Below are 26,550 nucleotides of genomic sequence, written 5' to 3'. Positions count from 1 at the left end.
TTTCACTACACCGATTAAAAGAGGCAACTTCAAATTCGTTGCAATGGCGGATTTAAATATATTCACATTTTGAGCAATCCGCTTAGCTTCAGTTTTTGATTTTGCTACAATGCACCATTCTGAAGTTGATTGTTTTAGTTCAGAGATTTTGCCTGATTTCCCAGGATATAAATAGTCGACAAAAGTTTTACGGTCCCTTGACGACACCATGTTTTTGGGACAATTTCTAAGAACAACGACATATGTCGTAGTATTGGTAGATTGTTGAAACTGCTGCCGAAAGATGTCATTTATGTACGTCTTACTCTGGCCCATGTTTTCCACTAAACCATTAACCTTCCTAGCCATTTCTTTAAATTCAGATATCAAAGTCGCAAATACTCAATTGTCTCAAGAGGGGCTTTAATATAGCGAAAAAACAAAAAATGTTGGCATAGGCTTAGCCTTTTTTGCAGCTGTGAATAAAATTTTTTATATATCAACTAAATTGTCCTCTATTTTGGTATGATTAATTATTCTTGAAGAAATTTCCAGCTTTTCGTACACAATTTCCTTTGCTTTGATAATACAATCTCGGACATAAAAACCGGTCGCTTTGCATGTTATCACGTCCAACTTAATACCATCCGTAAGTACTCGAGTAAGAAAGTTCAGCAACGGGTTAAGCACTAACTTCTCCGACATAACTTGTCACAAACAATTCTAAGTGCAAATCATCTAAACTTTGTCCGATCAAATAGACGTCTCAAAGTAGCTGTCCAGATAACCAGCAACAAGGGTTTACAAACTTAACAGAAACAATGTCTGGATGGAATTCCAGACAGGAACTTATTGAACTGCGATGAAATAAATTTTACTAATGATCACAAAGGTAAGAAGATGACTTTCAAAGCAAAGACAAAAGACCCGAACGACTTAAAACTTTTGCAAAATCAGCATATACAGTACTGTTTACGATTACATCTCGATCCGATATTATTTTTGACATTTAGCTTCTTAGTTTTTTAATTAATGCTTGGAAATCCAGGTCTCCCTCCCATGGAAAATTTCCTTCCCCCCACGAAAACTCCTCCATGGAAAGGTCCTCCGACAAAAACACCCCCACCAGAAAATTGTCCTCCCCCCCCCGAAAATATCTTTATACTTCCCAATAGCCAATACTATTTGTAGTCAATGGGCAAAGTTTATAACTTTCATCCCTTGCCCTGGGGGCTGTGGGGGTTCAGTTCATCCTCAAGGACATACTAGATCTTATGACCATACTGAAAAAAATAGCTATATTAAAATTTTGACCAGAAAGTTTTTGGTAAAAAAAGGATGGGGGCTAGCTACCCACTGATATTTTTCGTCACTCAAAAAGGACACTATAACTTTTGAGTTTTGATAAAATGAGCCCTCTCCCGATCTTCTAGGATCACTGGTTCGATACGGTCACCCCTGAAAAAAAACTAACAATTAAACAGACATCCGTATAAACCTCATTATTTTTAAACATTTTGAATAAACATAAAAATATGATTCTTTTGATGTATTTATTATTATTAAGATTCTATTTCTTACAATTTTGGTTACTATTGAGCAGTATTGACCCTTGCTTACAGTTCGTTATCTTAAACCATTTGAAATACAGACAAAACAGTACAACAAATATTGTTTTAGAATCTAGTTATCTAAAACAACTACCTATAATTGATTGTTAAATCAAAATTAAATAAGGCACTCAGCTTGAGAGACTGGTTGTAAAATTCAGCTTTATTGACCTAAACTATCATCACTGTCAGAGCTATCACGATTGTAATCGTAATAACCATCAAGAGTATCATGATGTCCATCATCAGAATCATCAGATTCAATGGAATATGGCAATTTACACCATTTACAGGAGAATCTTAACAAGGGTAGAGTGTCTAATAAGCTGAATTTATGTGCCAGGGTGAATAACTTGTAATTAACATATAAATAACGAAGATTTGGACAGTAGTTGTTCACATTTTCGAGATTCTTGTTAGTGACTCCTAAGCAATCCTGAAAAGACAGCGAGAAAAGATTTCAAAAAAGTAGGCCCAAACTTGGAACTTATAGACTGATACTACATGATGAATTAAAACAATGTCACGGCAGTTTTACAGCATCATCATCAAACACAATCTAGCAAAACATGTAACATTTTTGAAGCGTCAAAAAAATATTTGATCCAGAAAATAGCCTGTCTGAGCACTGAACAAAAAAGAGCAATGGCGTCTAAAGACTTTTTCAAAAGCATTTTACAAACTTAACAGAATCATTGTATGGATGGAATTCCAGACAGGAACTTATTGAACTGCAATGAAATAAATTTAACTAATGATGCCAAACGTAAGAAGATGACTTTCAAAGCAAAGAAAAAATACCCGAGAGACTTAGTACTTTCGCAAAATCAGTATATACAGTATTGCTTGCCATTACAGATAATCGAATCTGCCCAACCCCATAAACTAAGTACAGATGCCTCGGCATATGTAAAGTGAGATCTCCGGGAGCACGATACAATAAAAAAAAGAGAAGTTTGGCTGATTCAGCCTCATTTGAAGACTGGCTCTTCATGAAAAAACAAAAACAAACAAACAAAAAACAAGTTTTTCAACTGAAAGGAAGGAGCAACATCAAAACTTAAAACAAAAAGAAAATATTTATATGAGGGGCTGCCACCTTCTCAATACCTCACTCTTTACACTAAAGTTATTCTGAACTTAATAATAGCTTATTATTCTAATTAAAAGGCCCTTGTGTTTCAAGACTCGTTCTTAAAGAATCGGGATAAAAGTCAAACTTTAGCGTAAAGAGCGAGGTATTGAGAAAAGGGCAGCCCCCTTATATAATCAATAATTTCTGTTCGTTTAAGGTTTTGATATTGCTCCTTACTTTTAGTTAAAAAAAGATGTGTTTTTAAAAATTTAATTTCTGATAGTTTTTAAATAATGCCGAGAAATCCGGCTCCCCCTCTATTGAAAATCCCTTCTCTACACGGACAATCACTCGATGGAAAGCTATTTCCACGTAAAATAACCCCCTCTCCCAGCAATGTACTTCACCGGCCATTACAAACAAGTTTAAAAGTACCCCTGTGAAATGTCTTACGGACGGTTACAGGTGAAAAATTTCATTAACACACATTCATTTTGAAAAAACTTTCATTTGCAAAAATTGTTTTAAATCGTTCCAGAGATCACTAACTCCGCAGAGAGGATTTCCCGCTAATTCACCGCCCACTAGTAGAAAGTTGCTCCCCTAATAAATTTCGTTTGTAAAATTCATACCGTTGAAAGATCCTACAGGACAAATTTCTTCCGCAACAAATCCCCCCTCCAACGGAAAGATAATCTAGACAACTTCAACTCGGTAAAAATGTCCTCTCAGACAGTTCCGCTTAATATCTCCACATATAAAATTAAATCGACAAAGAGAAGGCAAGACTAATAAAAATAAATTTGCACCCTCCATTTTTTTTTGGCATTTAAAAAGGGCACTAGAACTTTAGAATTCCGTTTGAATAAGACCTTTCCTAATATTCCAGGACTATGGGCTCAATGAAATAAACCCTAGGAAAAAACAACAACAAATAAACACGCATCTGTGGTCTTTCATTTGGAAAAAATACAAAATTCCAAATTTGGCAGATTGGAGCCTAGAACTCCTATCATAGGGTACTCAGATACACAGAATCAGATGAATCTGAATGAATCTAAATCTTCATTAAGATCCGCTGACTTTTAGGGGGTATTCTTACCCCTGTTTTGAAAACTAGGCACATTTTCTCATGTGTTTAGTTTTGATGGGTAACACTAAACTTATAGAATTTTATACATTTAGAATCAGTATAACAAGCCAACTTATTTGATATATCTATTGATATCAAAATTTCATTTTTTAGAGTTTCGGATACTATTGGGCCGTGTCGCTCCTTACTTACAGTTCGTTACCCCGAACTATTTGATTCTCTCAGGCTAAAGTCTCGAGAGTAGCACTAATTGTTGAGTATGAAGTACCTTCATACGTCTAGACTGTGGCTTTTAAAGTTGTTAAAAAAAAACTTCTTTTTCTTTGTCTTTTTCGAATATTTATTAAAAAACTTCCAGAAAAAGAACTTTTTCCAAAAAGAGCAAAGATTCATATTAAACTCAAAACAAGCACAAAAAAATTTCTATAGAAATTCCAACGGTATATATATACATTTCAAACTTATAAACAAAAAAATCCCTGTAATTTTCTAAAAGACTAGAAAGAAATAAAGAAAATTAACTAAATATTCAATATATAATATTATTTCTTGGAAACTCGGAGTTGCTCCCGCAGAAAATTCCCTCTGGAGAATTTATCCCATGGAAAACTCCTCCATGACAAATTTCTCCCGTGAAAAATCCCCTCTCCAACGAAAAGATCCTCTAGACAACACCAACTCGGTCAAAATGTCCTCTGAGACAATTTCCCTTAATATCTCAACATTTAAAATTGAGTCGACAAAGGAAAAGTAAGACTAATAAAGAGAAATTCATATGAGAATTCCGGAAAATTCCGCTAGTATAAAATTTTCCCTGTAAAGGGCACCCCCGCAAACTTCTTTCCCCATGGACATTCCCCCTAGAAGAAAATTCATCCCCCTCCACAAGAAAAATGTATACATACTTCCCAATTACAAATACTATACGTAAACAATGAACAAATTTTATAACTTAAAGACCTTTTCCCAGGGGCTGTAGAGGATCATATTGTCTCCAAAGGCATAGTTATTGAGCCTTTCAGCTATGCTGAACAAAATGGCAATCACAAAATTTTGATCGGAAGACTTTGAGGAAAAAGGGATATGAGAGGGGGTCTAGTTGCCCTTTAATTTTTTTGTCATTTAAAAAGGGTTCTAAAACTTTTAATGTCTGTTCGAATAAGCTAAATCTCGATATTTTAGGACTGTGGGCTCAATTAGATCATCTCTGAAAAAAAAACTAAAATAAAAACAATAAACACACATCCGTGACCTTTCTTCTGGAAAAAAATTACAAAATTCCACATTTTGCAGATGGGAGCTCGAAACTTCTACGATAGGGCTCTCGAATGCACATAATCTGATGAATCTAAATCTTTATGAAGATCCCTTGAATTTCAGGGGGTATTCCCCTTTTTTGAAAGTCAGGCACATGTTCTTAGGTGCGTAGTTTTTAATGGGCAACATTAAACTCAATGAATTTCATACATTTGGAATCAGTAACAAGCCAATTCTTTTGATATATCTATGGATATCAAATTTCCGTTTTTTAGAGCTTCGGTTACTATTGGGCAGTGTCGCTCCTTACTTACAGTCCGTTACCCCAAACTGTTTGATCCTCTCTTACTAAAGTCTCAAGAGCAGCCAATAATTATTGAGGATGAAGTACCTTCATATGACTTGACCGTAGCATTGAAAGTTGAAAAAAAAAAAATTCCAAAAAATAAACTTTTCAAAAAAAAGTAGTCATATTAAACTGAAGACCAGCACAAACAAATTTCTACAACAAATCAAACTCAAAACGACCAAAAATTAATATTAAAAGATTAATGGGGCTCAAAACAAACAGTAAATAAAATAAAATATCATAAAAAGCATCGGGATAGCAGGTACTAATATAGAAAAAAATCTCTGTGAGTATCTTAAAGACTAGAAAGAACTAATGAAAATTAACTAAATATTTTATATATAACAATATTATTTCTCGGAAACTCGGTAGTTAAAAATTTCATTTAACAACAATTTCTATTTTTATTTTTTTTATTTTGTACATATAAAGCGCAAATAATCCAACAAATTTTAGACTTTTACAGTTAGGAAAGGGCAGTACACAAACTCCTGTCTGTAATAATTTTGCTCGTTTTAAGTTTTAACCACAGTTTATATAATTATCCAGCATTATCATTCTCTATCTCACCCATTATAAAAACCCGGGCCGGGGTGCGAGTGCTCCGGAGAACGTTTTTGCAGATATAAACATAAGCGAAGTCAGATCTTTTCATGGGTAGACAAGTCAGACTGTGATCTAATCGGAAACAAGTGAAAACCCGCTATTACGAATAATGCACTTTGTTGGAAACAATCGGAAACAGACTAACCCGCATTCCCGCTATTGCAGAAATAAGTGGGAGGAGCTTTTTGTTCGCACCGAAAACGAAGACCAGAAATGATCTGCGATAAACTTACTGGATAATTCTATAAACTGTGGTTTTAACTGAATATTCAACATAATTTTAATATGTTCAATATTACTACTCTTCTTTGAAAAACTTTTTTTGGGGAACTTTTTTTTTAATAAATTTCTGTTCGTTTTTGATTGTCAAAGTTATAGATTTGGTATACATAGATTTGGTAATACAAGGTTGATTTCCCCAGTTTTATATGTCTCTATTGTAACAACTTACATATCTAAACATAATTTAATGGTTCTATATAGTGATTTTTGAATTATTTCAACATCCCCTTAATATTCCCTGAAAGTTTCAACTAAATGTCATTAGTTGTTTCTGGGATATTTCAGATACGCCCTTTTGATATCCAAGATGAATTTATTATCTATTTTGTTGAATATTTCGACTCTTAGCCGATCCTAAGACATTGTAGAAAGACTTTATTGATAATCTGGATGTAAACAGTGTCCTTTAATTTAGTTTAAAATCCCCCTAAGCATTCCTCGAAGGTTCAAGTAGCGTTTAACATAACCTGTAAGTTTCAACTTAATGCCCTCAGTTATTCCTGATGCCCCCTATTGACAGTTAGCATGCACAAAGCGTGTTTTGATTTTGTTCAACATTCCTTGAAATGTAAAAGCAATCGTAAGAAGTTACAGTCACAGTTTCAAGTTGTTGTAGTTGGAAGTAATCACTGTTGTAGTTGCAAACAGTCGCATTTGCAATACTGGTAACAGTGGCCCTGAACGTCTCAAGTTAATACCCTTACCTGTTCCTAAAATGTTGCAGGTATGCTCTTTTGATAACTCGAATGAAGATAATGTTTTTGATTTAGTTCAGCATTATCCTTTCCCCTAATGATAAATCTTACATATTGAATCCTACAAGGGGCCCCATAGGCCCCTTGTTCCAGGGCCTATGGGGCATGGGGTGAATAGACCTTGCGACTATTTTGAAGAAAATCCCCTTTAGATAATCTATTATTTTAAAGAGGAGCATCTAAAAGGACAAGAGGAGGGGCTCCTCTTGTCAGAGTCACTCCCCGTTGTTTTTTCAACTTCCCTCTAAACATGATTTTGAAGTTCTAACTTAATACTCTTAGCCATTCCTTACATATACCAAAGGATAATATACGCCATAAATCTTATTGTGACGAGGATAAAAGAAAATGAATGATATATTTTTTTATAAAATACATTTTAAACTAATCAGTCTTAAAAGCTAAACCCAATTCAATATTGGTTTTATCCAATGGATATAGAGTGATGTATGCACAACTAGTAGGTAATGTGTGACAATCTCTACACAAGAGTATTTGTTTAATGAAAATGCAGTTGGGAACAATGCCAAGGAAGCCACGTGCTGTTGTAACCTCGGTCTTCTAAGATCAATAATAAACTTCATTTAAATCACGCGTGTACTTTCTCAGTGCACATATAAAAGTCTACGTCCCTGTTTATTATTAATTGCCCAACATTTTAAAACGGACATCTCAAAAAGAATCTCAAAAAGGATTATAGACTTCTTCAAAAAGAAACGGTTGGTTCATAGCAGACCTTGATTGATTGATATAAATCTTAGTTGAAATAGGAAGCAATTTAAAATAATTAACGGGAAAAGTTTATGATGGAGCTTCATCTATGAGTGGCCAGTTTCAAGGCTGTGCTTCTATAGTTCGTGAAACATTTTCCCATGTAGTCTATGTTCACTGTGCAAGTCACCCCTTAAACTTAACCCTGTGTCATTTGTGCAACATACCTGTTATGAGACATTGTCTAGGAACTTTGAAAGAAGTAATTTAGAATTTCTTTAGAATTTCACCTAAACGCTCTGCAACTTTTAAACAAATTATTAAAAAAAGTAATCCTATCACAGGGACAAAAAGAATAAGATTGAACACATGTTGCGAGACTAGATGGATCGAGCACTTAAAACCATTTTGTTTAAAGAGATGTTCATTATTATCTGTAAAGCTATATGAGGGAAATTCAAGAACATCCTGATTCAGCTTCTGAATCGTCAAGCAAGGCTTATTCTTTGCTATCTGTTACTGAGAAATACAGTTTTGCTGCAGCTATGGGTACTGTCAGTAAAGTTTTTAGTCTGTCACACAATTTATCGACATTTTTGCAATCAGAAACTATAGATATCATATACTTTCTCAAACATGCTGACGATCTTAAGAGTGAAGTTAGAGACATAAGAGAGAGGAGTGAATCAATGTTTTACCCTCTTTTTATTGAAGGGACTGAACTGTGTCATGAAATCAGCATTAGAATGCCCAGATGAGCTCCAATGCAAACCAATAGGGATAATTATCCAACAGCGTAAAAGGATCCTGAAATGTATTACCGATTTTCTGTGTTTATCCCATTTATCAACTACTCTCTGCAGCAGCTGCATCAGCGAATCCTTACTCACATAAAGTTGCTGGAGTCGCTGCAATACTTACTCCCTTAGCACTGTATTTCGATTGACGAAGAAAAAACAAAGAATATATCAGATAATCTGACTAATTTTTGTATCTTGGTGCAGAAAGCTATAGGGGAAGCTTATAAGCTGAGTTACCTCTGTGGAGGAGAACCTGGATACAGTCAGTAAACGTAGCACCAAAATATTTCATAACGTGCTCAAAAGAATGTGATAAGAACATTTTCCGCACTCTACATCAATTTTTGAAGATTGGTGCAACGATTCCCGTCACTATGGCTTCGTGTGAATCTGCTTTATCTATCCTGAGAAGAGTGAAATCTTATACTAGGAGTGCTTCGGGTCAGGAACGGCTAAATGGATTTGCCTTATTATCCACACACAGGTGAGTTCCAGTAAATGCAGAAGATGTTTTGGATAAACTAGCCTTTTGATCATAGATAAACTTAATTTCGATCAGTATTGAGGGGAGGGGCATTTAAAAAGGACAGGGGGACTTGTAGTTCACAGATCCCTTTTCAACATACACTGTAAATTTCAACTTAATGCCCTAGGCCGTCCCTTAGATATTGCTGATACGCCCTTTTGACATGTACGCCCTTTCCCGAAATATAATATTATTTTACCATGAACATTTTGAACAAAAATGCTACTTCAAAATTTTCATCAATTTGTTTTGGCGAGAGGGCAGCTAAAGAGGGCATTGGAGGGGTCTGCCAGTCCTCCAACCCCTTTAAACATTCTCCTCAAAATTTCATGAGAGTTTTAACTTAACACCATCAGCTCTTCTTACGATATTGCAGATTTGCTTTTTGATAAACTGGACGTAAATAATGCCTTTTGATACCCCTCAACATTCTCCAAAGTTTCACCTCAATGCCCTTGGCTTTTTCAGATACACCCAGAACCAAAACTTTCCCTTTTTCTAATGATAAATTCTGCAGTTCAACAGTATATAAATTGCATAATTTACAATCCTTGCTACGACACTGTGGGGGGTATGGAATCCCTGGAGGCCTAGCTATTACATCTTTTGACCAATAGGAGCTAAATGATAGTTTAAAAATTTCGACTTATGTCGAAATTTCGACTGAACTGTGAGATAACTAGTTTCCCGATTATACTTACTTGATATATAGTTTTTAACAGTAGGAGGCCGTTTGAGATATTGAATAGAATTTAGATTGAATAGAAGTTATTAAGTATATGAGATTTAATACCCCATCCTCAGTACCTCGCTCTTTATAGTACTTTGAAAAAAAATTCTTATTCTAATTAAACGGCCCTTATGAACCCGGAGTCGTTATTAAATAATTTATAAGAAAGTCAAACTTTAATTTAAAGTGCGAGGTTTGTGACGAGGAGGCACCCCCCCCCCCCTCAGATAAGGAATGCTCTTTCATCGTTTTAAGTTTTAATGCTGTTCCTTACTTTCCATTGAAAAACCTTGCTTAAAAAAAAAAAGATTTTTTGTTTGTTTTTCAAACGGGAAGTCTTCCTCCCCTCCATGGAAAATTATATAAAAACAACAAATTCCTCCACAAAAAGTTTTTATTGGGTAGAATTCCACCAGGAAATTCCACCCTCGCTCAAAATTCTCGCCGGAAAATACTGTGTAATTTTTTTCCTGAACCCCTCCCTCTCCAAATGGAAAGTTTCTTCTGCAAGAATACTCCCCCCCCCCCCCAATGGAAAAATATTCAGACATTTCCCACCCTGCTTAAAATTTCCTCGGAAAATCTTAACACTGAGCCACCAAAGAGAAGGTAAGAAATAAAGATCTTTCACAGGAATTTTGACGAACTCTCAAGATAAAATTCACCCTATAAAATTTTCCTCCCAATTCAAAGTCCATACTTCTGAATAGCAAACATTATATGTACACAATGGACAAATTTCTTAACTTAAAACCCTTTCCCCAGAGACTGTGGGGAGAGGGCGTGTCATCCCGAAAAAAATGGTTAATGGACTTTTCAGACTGTGCTAAAAAAAATTAAAGTTAACCCGAAAATTAAATATCCTTACTGTCACTATCAGTCAATTAAGACTAGCCACAATATTAATTACGGTAATATTTAAGCTTTTAAAAACCTTTTTTCGCCTCTTTCACTGGCACCGAGTCGCGATATCGTTTAAAGTATTTAATTTTATAAAAAATTATGCAAATCTATGATTATCTTATCTTTAACAGGGAACAATTAATGTTAGTTTCTGTAGCTTAAAGCTTACCACTTTCATTTCAAAACTGTTCCAACATGGAGTAGTCATAACATAAGTATGACTTATTGCACAAATGAGACCTTCAAGCAAAATTGGAGGGATAGACCAGAGGCTACTAAAAACGTGTATTCAGCTTAAAAAACGTCAGCGTATTATAACTTAGATAATTTCAAATGTTGAATTAATTCTTCTTTCTGGAACATTTTCTTTGTACTTTGTTCTTGAGCTTGTTTTGTCATACTCCCAGGCGTGCCACCTTAGGTTATTACCGCTTCTCCCCTATATATAACCCAGCAGAGCATCCATTGTGCAAAATTTATTCCAGGACTGGCACTCCTTTCACAGTACAAGCAGCTTCAATATTTTTCATTTATTAGTTCAGTGTCAGCACTCCTGAAGACAGCTCAAAAAAACAGAAAACCCTGGAATCCCCTATTAGTATTTTTACCTTTTACAAAAAAGTCAATAACATCAAAGAAGAAACTAAATAATAAGAAAGAAAAGCATGTATTCGGCTTAAAAAACTTCAGCGTATTACAACTTAGATAATTTCAAATGTTGAATTAATTCTTCTTTCGGGAACATTTTCTTCGTAATTTGTTCTTTAGCTTGTTTTATCATACTCCCAGGCGTGCCACCTTAGGTAATTACCCCTCTCCCTAGATCTAACCCAGCAGAGCATCCATTGTGCAATATTTAGTCCAAGACTGGCACTCCTTTAATAGTACAGGCAGCTTTAATATTTCTCACTTATTAGTTCAGTGTCAGCACTCCTGAAGACAGTTAATACATTCTTAGACCACACTGGCTATACATGAGAAATGAAACTCAGAGGAGATAAACTAACAAAATGAAAAATAAAATCAAAAAGGGTGAAAAAACGAGGATTTTTTCAGCCAGTGGCGAACCATGAAGATGACAAAATATAAGCAAATATTTCGACAAGTCGTCCTCAGTGCTAAACAAAAAAGAAGACAAAAAAAAAAAAAAAAAAAAAAAAAAACCGAAAATCTAACCTTTCGAAGTTTACTTTACAAAGACAGAACAGACAGTGAGTGTCTGTTCTTCAAAAAAAAAAAATAAAATGCGATGAAAGTATTCTCCTTCTGTTCATAATCCAGCAATTTCAAGGATACTATCTACTTAAAAAAAAAGAATAATGATGTACTTAAATTACCTCCACATTGAGGAAACGTAATCTTGTTAATTCCGGAAGGAGTTTAGATAAACCCAAGTCGGTAATTTTACTGCAACCACTTAAATTCAGTTCTTCTATAGATTGTTTCAATGGCAAAGGCAGTGCTGCAAGGTCCATAAGACCACAATCGGTAATCTGAAATAAAAACGAACATAAACTTCGAACAACATTAGATACGCCTTTACATCTAAAATCGGCAAAAACTAAATTGTAGACAATGAACAGTAACTATAAGAATATATGAGAAAATGCTTCTTATCCTTTACATAGTAAGATAAAAGTAGATACACATTTAAAAGATTTCAAATATATTTCCATCTATGGTTTTGTTTTTTTCACAAGGTTGGAATTCCATCCCAAAGGACCAAAGGACCTAAGGCTAATAGAAAATGATAACCTTTCCCTTCCGTCAAGCTAAATGTTTAATATGTAAGCTTGACAGAATAGAAAAAGTCAAACAGATATCGGGCCAAAGATGATATAAGTATTGCTTTCTTTGATAACTGTAGCTGATCAAAGAAGTACAATCAAGGTATCTATTAAAAAACTCCACGTCAAAATTTTGTCGAAAGGCACACGTCAAAAAGTCGAAAGGCCACGTCAAAAGGCAAAAATCACTTCCAATATCTAGGTTTAACTTGGATATACCGTGTCTAATTATATTTTATAAGCCAAACAAAATAGAAAATATAGTTATTTTGGTGATTCCTATGTGTAAGACGGCAAAGGAATTGACTGTCACCATTAGTTTCATATCTTAGGATAACACAACATAGATCTAGCAATATAGGGATTTCTCTTGACTAGCACCAAGATTATTTTTCTGGATTAAGTAGTGGAGGGTTCATCATTTTCTGTTTTTACTCCTCCCGTTCATCACAGAGCTTACACAGTTCTGTGATGAACGGGGGAACCTGTGTCTTGATTGAGAGCTTTCATCGTTGAGTTATGAAAGCATTCACTGTAGCCGCATGTACCAGAGAAACCGTTTCATCTATGGAAATAATTATTAGAGGAAACAAAGGATGTGGTCCATCAAGTCAAATAATGTGCTACTTATAGCCCCCCCCCCTCCACAGATTGCACACTTGTAAAGCCTGCTCTAGTTGTAATATCAGCGCGGGAAGAACATTTGGAATCCTTGGGACAATTCAATCACGTTACAATACCCTAGCGGCACCGCCAGTAGTAGCGTAGTGCCCTATGATGGCGGTGTTAGAGAGCTAATACTGGTGTCGAAGGGTACCAAAACGAACAAACGGTGCTATTCTATCTGTTTACATACACAGTTTTAACTAAGACTTAAAATGTATACTACCAGCGATGGCAAAATTGCTGAGAAGTATGCTGTAGATAGCCCATGGGTAGATGGCAATTTTTTGTATAAACTTATACCGAAGTCATTTGAAAAACTTGTAATTTTAAGTTTAACCAGTAAATATATTTTAATTGGTTCATTCGTCAGCATAAGTGAAAAATTGTTTTGACCAACATCCATTATTTAACTAATTCAAGTGCAAAAAAAGAGACGCTTTTAATAACTTTACCCTCCTAAAGTGGTACGTTTCAGAAAATGAACTGCATGATTTTTTAACACGTGAAGACATACACCCTTATGAACATTACAGAGCACGCCTCAAAATTTCGCGAGTAAAAATAACCCCCTACCGAAGAATTTTTTATTCACTTCACGAGCGATAAGGTACCCTTGCCCAGCACAAATTCACGAAAAACTTCTGGTACAAGGAGGGTAAAAAGGGGGGAGAATATTGTAACTTGTACTTAAAAAGCTATGTATTGACATTGTTGGATATCTTGTTTAAAATATGTATAAAATCTATAAAAAATTTGGGGTGGAGTTGGGGTATTATTTTTGTACACCTGACCTGGCGATGGACCTAAAACTTAAAATCACGAAATAAAACAGGTCTTATAACCGAGGTTGATCAACACCTATTAGTACAAAGATTACAAAGATACAAAGATAATTAGATAAAAAGATACAAAGATAATTAGAAAGTAAAAAGTACAAAGATAATTAGAAAGATGAGTAAGGTTAAAGCCTCGTTCAAGTGCACATTTATCTCAATTGCTGGAGTAGGATGACCGTCTTTTTCTTTTTATCTCTCTCTCTCTTTTTTTTTTTTTAATCCAATTAATTACCTCTAAAACATTATATATACTCTCTTTTAAACGAGCAATACCATTTCATCCCCCCCCCCTAGAGGTGAGCGTATCGTTTTCGTATCTATGACGCATGCAATATTACAAAAAGAGCATAGCTAAGCATACAATACCAAGTGTACTTATCTATTTACAAAAGACGTCTTAGGTACTTTCATAATACCAAAAGGACAAATGAACAACCTGGACCATCCAACGTGACAAGATCAATCCAAGAAGCCAAGGTAAAGGTTATTATAATAATATCTACAATAATGATCGAAAATGAAATCTCAAACGAATAACGAAAATATACAGCCAGAATACTGCCAGCTACAATTACAGCCAATAAAAAAAAAAAGTGAACAAAAAGCGAAAATCTGGTTTTAAGATAAGCGGCAGTAGGAATTAAAACTACTCAAAAGCGAGTGTAAAGCATGAGAACGTATCAAAAATAGAGTGAAGAACAAAGTTTACGCTAAAGTTTTTTATTGTTTTAAAAATACAGAGTTGTGAGAAAGTCAAACTTTAGCGTAAAGAGCGAGGCGTTGAGGAGGGGACAGCCCCTTTCATATTATTTGAAAAAAACTACGTTTTCTAAAGAGTTGAAGAGGCTGAGTTACAAGGTCGAACCTTAAAACGTACAGGGATTAGGAGGCACAGTTGAGGGCTACCACCCCCAAACCCCCCGCTTTCGCAGCCTTTAAATATAAAAAAAATTTCTTTAAACTGAAAGTAAGGAGCGACATTAAAACTTAAAAAGAACAGAAATTATTCCGTATATGAAAGAGGCTGTGCCCTCCTCAACGCCTCGCTCTTTACGCTAAAGTTTGACTTTCTCACAACTCTTTTTTTAAACAATAAAAACTTTAGCGTAAAGAGCGAGGCGTTGAGGAGGGCACAGCCTCTTTCATATACGGAATATTTTCTGTTCTTTTTAAGTTTTAATGTCGCTCCTTACTTTCAGTTTAAAGAAATTTTTTTTTTTAGTTAATGGCTGCGAAAGCGGGGGGTTTGGGGGGGTGTAGCCCTCCCACAGTGCCTCCTAATCACAGTAAGTTTTAAGGTTCGACCTTGTAACTCAGCCTCTGTAACTATTTAGAAAACGTAGTTTTTTTCAAATAATTTCTGCACGTTTTTGTACAGTTTATTACTTATTATTGCTTGACTAACTGTTAGCTGATCGTGTCAGGAGTTAAAGTTGGGGGCTGCCGCCCCCCAAACCCCCCGCTCTTGAACATTCTTGTGTTAAGGCTTTTAATTCCTGAATACTCAAATCACGTCGTACAGGGTGCCTCCTAATCCCTGTACGTTTTAAGGTTCGAACTTGTGACTCAGCCTCTTTAACAGCCCCCCAACTGTGCCTCCTAATCCCTGTACGTTTTAAGGGTCGACCTTGTAACTCAGCCTCTTTAACTCTTTAGAAAACGTAATTTTTTTCAAATAATTTAAAAAGAAACTGAGTTTCTTTTCAAAGTATATAAAAAAGTTGCTCTGATGGTGAATCGAACCCGAGTTTTCCGCCTGAAAGTCTGAAGTCTCAGCCGCTGGACTATACAAACACAATAGTAATTGTTGTTTAGCAAATAGAAGGTATTTTCGACGCAAGCAAATTCCCAAAAATCTTGATATGTGGTTTTTGGAAAACAGGGAAGGAGTGATCAGATTGAGCTGAAATTTCGACGATAAGCTCCCAGGCCCCAGGAAAGCTTATCCTCTAAATTTCAGCCCGATCAGACAACGTTAAAGGGGGGTTGTGGAGGGAAAAATTAACATGGGCTAATATAGGAAAACGAGGTTTTTCGTAAATGTAAATTCGGGGGATAATTTTTTCGGTCTGAAAATATCAAAAGGCCCTAACAGGTCGAATTCTGCTTCGAATGAGTCCTCATTCAACCGGATCCGTTGCCAACTGTGGCCTGTAGGCGTGGCTAAGAAAAAAAAAGAGATGAATTTTAAGTGGCTATATTTGGTTTTTTGAAAACAGGGAAGGAGTGATCGGATTGAGCTGAAATTTCGAGGATAAGCTCCCGGGCCCTAGGAAAGCTTAACCTCTAAATTTCAGCCCAATCGGACAACGTTAAAGGGGGCTGTGGTGGGAGGGTCCAAACTTCCGGCCCAGTTTACCCCATGAAGATAAATTCGGTGGAGGATGAAATCTCGCAAGTTTCTTAGTTTGAGCTTGGGCTACAAAATGCAATTACCGCCGTCTCTCTGCGACCTCTAGGACCTGAAATCGCTTAACATTGTGGTGGGTCGCCTCTTTATAGAGGCACAAGTGTGCCTCCTTGATACGGAATAATTCCTGTTCGTTTTAAGTTTTAACGTCGTTCCTTACTTTTAGTTAAAAAAAACTTTTTTTTTTATTTAATTTTTGAACGTTTTATAATTAATGCAGGTTTTGATTTTGGCTCACCGTACATGAATAATTAAAACAAAATTTGCATATTAATTTTACTTTTATTTGGACTAAATGACTTTCTCGAAACTTGTTTAATTTTATTTACGAAAGTTTTTATTAGTAATAAATATACGTAACTAGCGAATTAACTTACGTAACGAACTTCTATATTCATATATTTTTAATACATATATTAGGAGGTTCTTCCCCAAATCAATACCTTGCTCTTTAAGCTAAAGTTCGAATTTTGTTCCAATTCTTTAAAAATGACCCCTGAATCACAAAGACCGTTAATTAGAACAAAAAACTCTTATGAAAGTACTAAAAAATCTTTTGCTTAAAGAGCGAGGTATTGACTAGGGGGCGAACCCAATTATATACGTAATATTTTCTGTTCATTTTGAGTTTTGATGTTGCTCCTTACTTTCAGTTGAAAAACTTGTTTAAAAAAAAATAAATTTCTGATCTTTTTTTTAAATAATGCTGGAAAATCCGGCGCCCCATTCTTAACAATGTCCCTTCCCCCATGAAAACTTCCTTCATGGAAAGATCTTCCAAAATAACCCCCGATCCCCCCCCCCACTACCAGAAAAAATCCCCCCTGAAAACGTCTGTATACTTCCCAATAACCAATACTATATGTTAACATTGGGTAAAGTTCATAACTTTCAGCCCTCCCCCCGGAGACTTCAGGGGATTAAGTCATCCTAAGAGACATAGTTATCATATTTTCGAAGATGCTGAACAAAATGGCTATCTCAAAATTTTGATCGGGTGACTGGAAAAAAAATGAGCGTGGGAAGGGGCCTAGTTGCCCTCCATTTTTTTTTTGTTACTTAAAAAGGGCAATAGAACTTTTAATTTCCATTCCAATGAGCCCTCCCACGATATTCTAGGACCACTGGATCGATACGATCACCCCTGAAAAAAAAAGCACGCATCGGTAATCTTTCTTCTGGCAAAAAAAAATACAAAATTCGACATTTTTGAAGATAGGAGCTTGAAACCTCTACAATGGGGTTCTCTGATACGCTGAATATGATGGTGTGATGTTCTATAACTTTTAGGAGGTCTTTTCCCCTTTTTTCAAAAATCAGCCAAATTTTCACAGGCACGTAACTTTTGATGGGCAGGACTAAAGTTGATGGAATTTATATATTTGAAATAAGCATTAAAATCTGATTCTTTTGATGTATCTATTGGTATCAACATCCTGTTTTCCAGAGTTTTGGTTACCATTGAGCCGGGTCGCTCCTTACTTACAGTTCGTTACCACGAACTGTTTGATATTTGATTATTAAACCTAGTTAAATTTCTAACAACTTCAACTAGGATCTACTAAGCTTCAAAATTTTGATTTTCTTTTTAAACATTTGAATTGTTATAATCCCTTTTTATAAGTTATTATATATAATATATATATATATATATATATATATATATATATATATATATATATATATATATATATATATATATGATATTATATATATATATTTATATACAGTAACTTATATATATATATGTTATTATATATATATATAGATATATATATATATATATATATACGCATTATATATAATGCGTAAAGAGCAAAAACTGGTAATTGTAAAAATATTTGTATGTTTTTTAACAAGGGATTACTACAATTCAAAAACCTAAAATAAGAAAACAAAAAGTTTGAAGCTTTAGTAGAAACCAGTGTTGGAAAAACATCATTACCGAATTTCTTTTCGTGTTAGCATAAGCAATGTCTTTTTAAGACAGTAAAAAAAGCTGATCTAAAATTTTTAAGTTCAATTGAGAATCGCTAGTTAATATGTAAACTGTAAAAAATATTTACAGTGCTTGAGCAATAATTTTAATGTTTTAATTCAAACTAGAAAAATACCTGAAAATTTTAAAATTAGTTCGTTTTTTTTGTTAGATAAATCCAATCGCTACGTGATATATATATATATATATATATATATATATATATATATATATATATATATATATATATATATATATATATATATATATATATATATATATATATATATATATATATATGTGAAAAAAAAGAGAAACACAAAATCCAGAACATGATTTTAAACTAAGCTTCTTTAAAGAACAGGATTTGAATGCAAACTTCAAAGACAAATCGGTCACTTTATTGCAACTGAGATCCAACTGTGTCAACCCTGTGAAGAGAAAAAATAATATATAAAATCGCAACAAAAAAGAGATTCTTATACAGCATCAAGTAATACAATGTTCAAAGTTCCGTCGATTATTTTTATAGCTCAAGAAACTACGTAAATTATATAATAAGAGCAACTTGTAATTCCAAACAAGAACAGGTTCTTTCGATGATTCTTCATAGCACATACAAAAACAGGGGGGTTGTATAGCTTCATAAAATTATTCAACCCTCAAAATTGGGGCATGTTTATCATATTGCCCATAGTGTTCTATGTTCTTCGACAAATAGTTTCTTGCAAAGCTAGCCTTTCCCACCAAATAAGGGCTAGAAGGTATTCTGCAATATAAAATATTTACTGAACAAAACCGAGTATGAAAAGGTGTTTGCAGCAATCAGACCGAGTAAGTTTGGGGCAGCCAGAGAACCAGGACCAGAATGACCCCAAACCTCCGGCATACCGAATCTTCGGCAGGTACATGAAAATTTACCCGTCCTCCTAAGAGGTGTAAATGTTTGAAACTACTGCACTAAACTACAGCTGAACGAAAATTCTAACGGGACATCCATATTATGTCAAAAATCTAAACTGGAATGGGAAATTTTAGTTCTTAAATAGAAAAGGGATGAAAAAACACAAAAGTATTCCAACATTAATGATCGATACTATTATATTAAAACATAGCGTAAAATTCATTAGAAAACATTCGAAAAAAAATACAAATATTCCAATAATCACCAAAAAATAAAATTAAGACAGGTAAAATCCACTGAATGTAAATTAAATATTTAAAAGATACTGCTTCCAGTAAATGGTAAATGGCGTTAGCCTTTAGGGGAGTTAGGTTTATGTTTTGAGAGGGTTGAGTTGAGTCTTTAAGGGGGTTAATCCAATTTATATTTAATTGAATTGCCCTTAGTTTTACCGTACTTTCTACCCTTTTTGATTAATGGATTAAAAAAAAAACTTTCAGAAAAAAAGTCTTTTAAAGAAAATTAAAGACTAGGCCTATAAATAAATTAATATCAGAAAAAATTGAAACATAAAATAACTACACTTCCAAACAACCAGAAATCAATACTAAAGAATAAATGAAACCCAAAACGAACAGTAATGGTATAAACGATTTTAGCAAAAAAACATGTATCAAGTATTATCATAAAAAAGTAAACTAATCCCCAAACGATTATAGCTTAAATTTAATATGCGAATAAATCTTAAAACAAACAGAAATAGTTCGATATTGAATTATAATGAAACTAAAAACAAACAATCATTTAAAAAATGAACATAAAATAGGTACTAATATAAACGAATAAATAAATTTTAAAACGGGTTAAACTTAAATTGAATATACAAACCAAGCTTAAAAGGAACGAAAATCACTACAACATGAGATCGAGGTTTACTTCCTTTTTTCAATATAAAAGTCTAAAAACTACTAAGTCATTGCCGCTTCACATTAAGTTTCTGCCGGATACCAAGGGATCTGCTAAGGCAAAAAGGGTAATGGAGGAAACTTGTGACTAGGCAATGGATGAGACAGTGGCTCGTGATCAAAGTTAGGAAGATAATTTGGAAATAAAGAGGAACAAAAACTTTCAAATTAAATAAATTTCTACGACTGGCCTTCTATACGGCCAGAAAAAATCATCGAATTTTTTACTTTCAGTTAAAAAAAACTTGTTTTTTTTTATTTAATTTCTGATCATTTTTCAAATAATACCGGTAAATCTGGCTCCACCTCTATCAAATATACCCCCCCCCTTCAAAAAAAACTCACCCGTGGAAATTTATTCCAACGTAAAGTGTATCCCCCCCCCTCTCTCGTAGAATTCCCTCCAGACAGATTCGTCATCGCTAAAAATTCTCCCCTCCCCGTAAAATAGCTTGTAGACGATTTAATATCGTCCAAAAAAACTTTTCATATCAATATCTTATTTGTCTAATCATTACGGCTAAATCAAATTCATATTTGTACAAAAAAAAACTGTTCGTCAAAAAAAATATAAAATACTTAAAGATATCTTAAGTATTGGCTTAGACATCCTAGAAAAATATTATTGTCAGCCGGGTTGTATCCAAATTTTAATTAGAGGAGGGGGGGGGTGTTTACAAATGGACTTTTATTTCGAAGGAGGGTTTTGCAGAAACAAAACTCCAAAAAAAACATACAATAAATTGTTTATATTAATTTTTGATATGTTTTTACGACCCGAAGAAACCTTATCGGGGGGGGACATTGTTTTATATTTTATTGTATTATAAAGGGAAAATATATTCAAGTTACTTGATTTTTAAGATAAATACTTGATATTAAAATATGACAGGCTCTGTCTCTCTAATTTGACGTAACATTCGTACGCAGGGCAGATGCAAGTAAAATTCAATACCATTCCCACTTGATCTCTTATTTTAGTACATCCAAACAATCATTTTATTTTCAAGAAAAGGTGGGGGAGGGGTAAAAAAAGATAACCTAAAACCCACTTTATAATAGTATGAAAATATTAAATATATTACAGTCTTTATTAATATTCAAGTATGACAAGTACTTTTTTGGGGACTAGAGATTCAGAACAGTACAAACAAAGTTTTTGCAGTTGCACTTTATTTGAAGTCTGGAAGTCAAGATAGACAGCATCCATCAAATATCACTGTGTTTCATTCTATTACCTGAGCGACAGATAAACTCTTGATAGCCCAATGAGCGTTTGAACTTTGGTACAAAGCTTCTTTCAGTCAAAATAAACCAGAATAACTCCCCGTAAAATAGCTTGCGGACGATTGAGCCTGAAAAGTTCTCCTTAGCATTCTTTCATTTGAATAAGACTTTAATCTCTAATCAGTTTCTCGATCACCCCAGAAAATCCCCCTTTCGTGGAAATTATTCCCCAGAAATCAAAACGGGTGGAAAATAGCCCCCGGATAATCCCCCCGGAAAATCTCCACATACAGAACTTGCCAAAGAGAATGTAAAAAAAATTAAAATGAAATTTCGTATAGTAGGCCTAATTGATGAGATAACAGACAACTTGCGTTTGGTCTATGTTCCTCTTGGGTAAACAGTAGTAAATACAATTTTACTTACTTCTCAAATTACTAAGCGGGGGTCTGGCAACGTCCATTCCAACCTCTTGGAGGCCAGTCAATGCATCATCGGTTATATTACAGGCTTTCACTTTAAGAGTAGCCAAATTGACTAAATTAAAAGCTATTTCTCTAAACAACTTGTCATCCAAAGGGCATGACGTTAAATTCAGGAATGTCAAATTTAGGAGCCGCGAGGTGATAATTTGGAGGCACCCATTGTCAATATCGCAGCTACCTGTCAACCACACCATCTCAAAGTCTATTTCTAAATGAGTCAACTGTATATCCAATGGTTCGTCGAACCATATCTGCAAAGGACGATTACTTTGACGACTAAGGCCAAACCTATTTCAAGAATTTGAAGTTGCTTTAGATGCATTAAACACTCCAGCCCAAGGGGTGATTTGGATACCAAATCATTGACAGAGAATGTTATCAACTTTTCCAGGTGGCAACAAAGGAAATTGAAATTTTCTTTAAAGATAAGATCGGTTTTGATATTTAGATGGGCTATCCCAGTTTGGTGAGTAGCAATAGCTTCAACAAGCCTTTCTCTATCTCCTTCAAAATATTCTAGGTTCAACGATTTTAGCCTCAAATCTGGTCTTTTTAATAAACAAACTATAGACAAACTGTCTATATATCCGACACTAAGATTAAGTGAAATTATGTTGGAGCATTTTTGTTCAATTATATGTCGCACTAATAACAGACTAATGTCGAAACAAGGTGACAGGCAAAGGTGACCTAGATTGGGCATGAAATTCGTCAATTTCATAACTGCAGTTTCAACATAGGTACTATCTTTCACTTCAAAATGACTGACACTTGCTAAATTTTTCAAATCACAAACTGAATCTGCTCCAGGCGGATCAAAATAACAACAGTCATCAACCCTGAGAGTTATTAAAGAATTAGAGGAGGAGACGAAACTAGCATTTTGTCTTTCCTTCATTTAGCAAATCCGGACACTTAGATGTTTTACATGAGGAGAAATTAACTTCCAACACTCCAATATTTGTCCCTATTCGGTTTCTGAAGTCTTCATACAAAAGTCCTAGAAACAGAAAACACTAATTTGATATAAGTACAACGTTTAAATTATACATGATTTTGACGAGTCAAAATTGAGGCTGTTTAGTACGCTTTCTATTTTATCCGGTACCGCCACGATTTTCAGAGGCTTTTTTATGAATTCATAGCAATATAAAGGTTTAAATTACATGATGAGTTACAAAGAATCTAGCAATATAATAACTGTCTCCACAAACATAAAAAAAAGTTTATACATATCCTTATTATCTTTGTACATATGCAATATAAACAGAGAACACCAAAGATGAAAACCAAAAAACAGTGTAAGCACAATTCAAAACAGTCACAGCAAAATCATAGTCAGCAATAGTAATGCTCAGGGTTGCCGTCTGTACACGTTCTGTCAAAAGGACACATTCCCATGTGCCGGGACACATTGATACACAAGGGCAGAACTGAGAAATATTTTAAAAATTTGGGACATAAAAGAGCAAAAAAGGAAACATTTTGTAGATTATTAAAATAAAGTAGTAGCCTACATTTACGAAGTGAACATACATTTTGATAAAAAAAAATCACTCTTCACTAAAACAGTGCCTTTTCTGTTTTTTTTTTTTCGAGGATCCAGGTTTTGCCAGAAATGTCGTAAGCAAAGGGTTTTATCCAAAGTAAGGGATTTATATGTTTATATGAGTTTCGTGCTTAAACACTAAGTCCATTTGCGTGAATGTTTTTATCTGAATTTGTTCTTGTTTGAATTATATTTGATGTCAATTAGCCGCTTTGAAAAAAGTTCACAAAGCGTTTTTTGGTCAACAATACATCTGAAAAAAAACCCTCTCATGTTCGAGATTTCAAGGTGAACGTATTTTAGCTAAAAATGATGCATTTTTGGATGTTTAGGCGTTACCTTCATGAACCAAAAAGTTGGCAGCCATAGTAAGTTGTACTAAAGATGCAGATTAACACTAGAAACTCAAATCCTTTTCCGTTTATTTTTACACTTATGGAACCTGAGATGTTTCTGAAATCCTACATACAAAAAAAAGATTTTACCTAAGTAACATTTTTAGACTATAGTCAGAAAAATCTGAACATACTTAGTAAGTATCACATAGAGCCACATACCGTAGCAATTTTCAAAAACACATTTTTAGCTATAATAATTATCTTAATAAAAGCAAAGTTTTAAATATATAATAATGACTAAGAATCAACCTACATAATTGGCTGCATCTATAGCTTCACAGAATACATGTTTAAAGACAGCCCTTGTTTTTCTTTTCTTTTTTTAAGTTACCGTATATATATACAAATATACAATTTACAATATACTATTTGGTGCCTACTATCACCAATCTCTAAAGAATTAGACCTGGAGATTCTTCAAAAAAATTGAATTCTTAATTTTTTATAATTGTGTAAGGTTTACAAGGCTATACAAGCTTGCACTTCCTCAACCAAATTCAAACAATAAGATTCCTTTTTCACTTTCCTTGGTTCTTCAAAGGATTCTTATGGCTCTATCACATGTCAAGTGTACACCTGTTTTATTATACACATTAATAAAGTAACTTTGACAAAGCGTTGAACGATATTTGATATCAATACATGGGACAAAATATCGAATATCAAAACATAAAATCAAAACCGAAATTTTTTAAGGGTCTCTAACCCCCTATATTCCCCGCAGAATATAGGGGGAATATAATTCCACCACATAGATATTATGCAAATTTTCAGCATACATCTTCGATATTCTATGCCGGTTTGAATTCTTTCTTCTATACTTCATTTTATTTATCCTTATCGTGCATGTTACCATGTCATCTATTTTGCAAGAATTCACTTCCGGCTTTCGAGTCAGATATATGTGAATTATTCCAAACTGAGAAGGGAAAGTCCATAACAAATGATGTTATAATGAAAAGTTCGGATTTTGAATGTTATCAAAGCTAAACTAACCGATCAGACAGGGTGAATTTTCTCAGTCTGAAAAATTCTGTCAAGCAAAAGGAGCTACCTGTCACAGATAAATTAAGATAAGGTACTCTACAAGGCCGTATCCAGGGGGGGGTACCTGGTTTGAACCCCCCCCCCCCCGAAATTTTTGCCCGAGTCAAAAATAAGTAGAAAATTAGTAAAACCTAGGTAAAAATCAGTATAATTATTCGAAAACTGAGTCAAAAATTAGTACCCCCCCCCCCCGAAAAAAAATCCTGGATCTGCCCTTGGTAATCTAGCTTAATTGAAACTATACATGCATAATATATATATATATATATATATATATATATATATATATATATATATATATATATATATATATATATATATATATAACAGATACTGCTGATACTATTAAGACTCACCTTATGACAATTGCCACTGAGTGGGGGATCAAGGAAAAGGTTGTTGCCAAAGCAGCGGATAATCGAGCAAATGTAATTCAGAACGTAAGGGATGCTGTATCCCAAGTAGGTACAGGATGGACACATATTTCGTTCTTTCCACATACTCTAAATTTGATGGGGGGGTGCTATTAATAATACTTCTAAATTGTTTCCATTCGTCCAAAAGGCTAGAAATATTTTCAGTTTTTTCAGACGTAGTGTTTTAGCTACCGACAAGTTGCGCCAGGTTCAAATCTCTATTGACAATATTTGCACCAAAAAACTAAAACCTGATGTGACAAATATGGACATGCTGATGTTTTTGAATAGCCAGTAATTTATTTTTCTCTTTTCCTGAGCCCGAATAATTCCAAATAGAGGTTTTTATTATATTCAATTATTTTATCGAAGCTGATTTTTATTTTTTTTTTTTATGTTATTTTAGTTTTGAAAAAAAGTTTTAGAAAACAAAAATTATTTAACATTTGCGTTTACTGAACTTCAGAATTTCCACGAGATGGCAAGAAGTAATACGAAATACTGAATATCGGAAGTAAAACTATGGATTTATCGATTAATCAAAATGTCACCAAATACTACTCTGACCCTACTTTCTCAAACAGAATACAACTGAGCTGTATCAGTACTACGAATCAAAATGGAATATATTTAACAAGTTTTTTGTTTTTCTTGTCCACATGCAGTCACAATATATACTGTACGGCGTGTTGTAGCAACAATGACTACATTAATAATAATAATAATGAAGCTACAAATAAATCTCAATGACTGAGAATCTACCTATGTAATGGGGGAAAAGTAGAATTAATGTTAGAAATACAATAAGGGATAAAAAAAATTCAGATAAAGATGAAAAAAGAATTTTGTTTTTCATAATCGGCATTCCTAAAGTCTTAGTTTCGGTCAGTCTCCCCTGTTTTGTCCCGCGGTTAGTTATCAGTCTGAAACTTACGGGGAAAGTTTTGTGAGGGAGGAAAATCAACTTTTAGTTTCTTATGGCCTACTTTGGATATATCAACTTCTAATGATTACGGGCAATTAACGGGGATTGCTTGAAATCTTTTGTTTTTCTTTTCTTTGTGTGTGTGAGAGCGATTTTTTATGCGACATAAACTTCAAAATACTAATGGTAAGAAAAAACTTTAAAATTTGAAGAGGCATTTAAATATACAAAATAAAAATTAATTAAAAGTTTAATAATGAATTTTTAAGCGGGTATCATAA

The 26,550-nt window shown here is 34.1% G+C and overlaps 2 protein-coding genes across 3 annotated transcripts in view; both read right to left on the bottom strand.

Annotated features, from left to right (window-relative positions):
• LOC148944151 (musculin-like) overlaps positions 1 to 26,550 on the bottom strand; it is a 111,946-nt gene that overhangs the window by 45,989 nt on the left and 39,407 nt on the right. The gene's annotated exons all lie outside the window — the stretch shown is intronic.
• Positions 1,753 to 24,737, bottom strand: LOC148944152 (uncharacterized). Its single transcript, XM_089100554.1, has 5 exons — positions 24,661 to 24,737; positions 21,876 to 22,222; positions 18,672 to 18,784; positions 12,014 to 12,169; positions 1,753 to 2,025 (listed from the first exon to the last, which is right to left on the bottom strand). Exons 1-5 carry the CDS (start codon positions 24,735 to 24,737, stop codon positions 1,753 to 1,755), a joined length of 966 nt encoding a protein of 321 aa, XP_088956680.1.

The sequence above is a fragment of the Artemia sp. Qi Xiang Cuo genome, chromosome 14 (assembly GCF_049724085.1).
Source record: "Artemia sp. Qi Xiang Cuo chromosome 14, ASM4972408v1, whole genome shotgun sequence".
Lineage (NCBI taxonomy): Eukaryota > Metazoa > Arthropoda > Branchiopoda > Anostraca > Artemiidae > Artemia > Artemia sp. Qi Xiang Cuo.
This window is presented reverse-complemented; position numbering and strand designations above follow the sequence as displayed.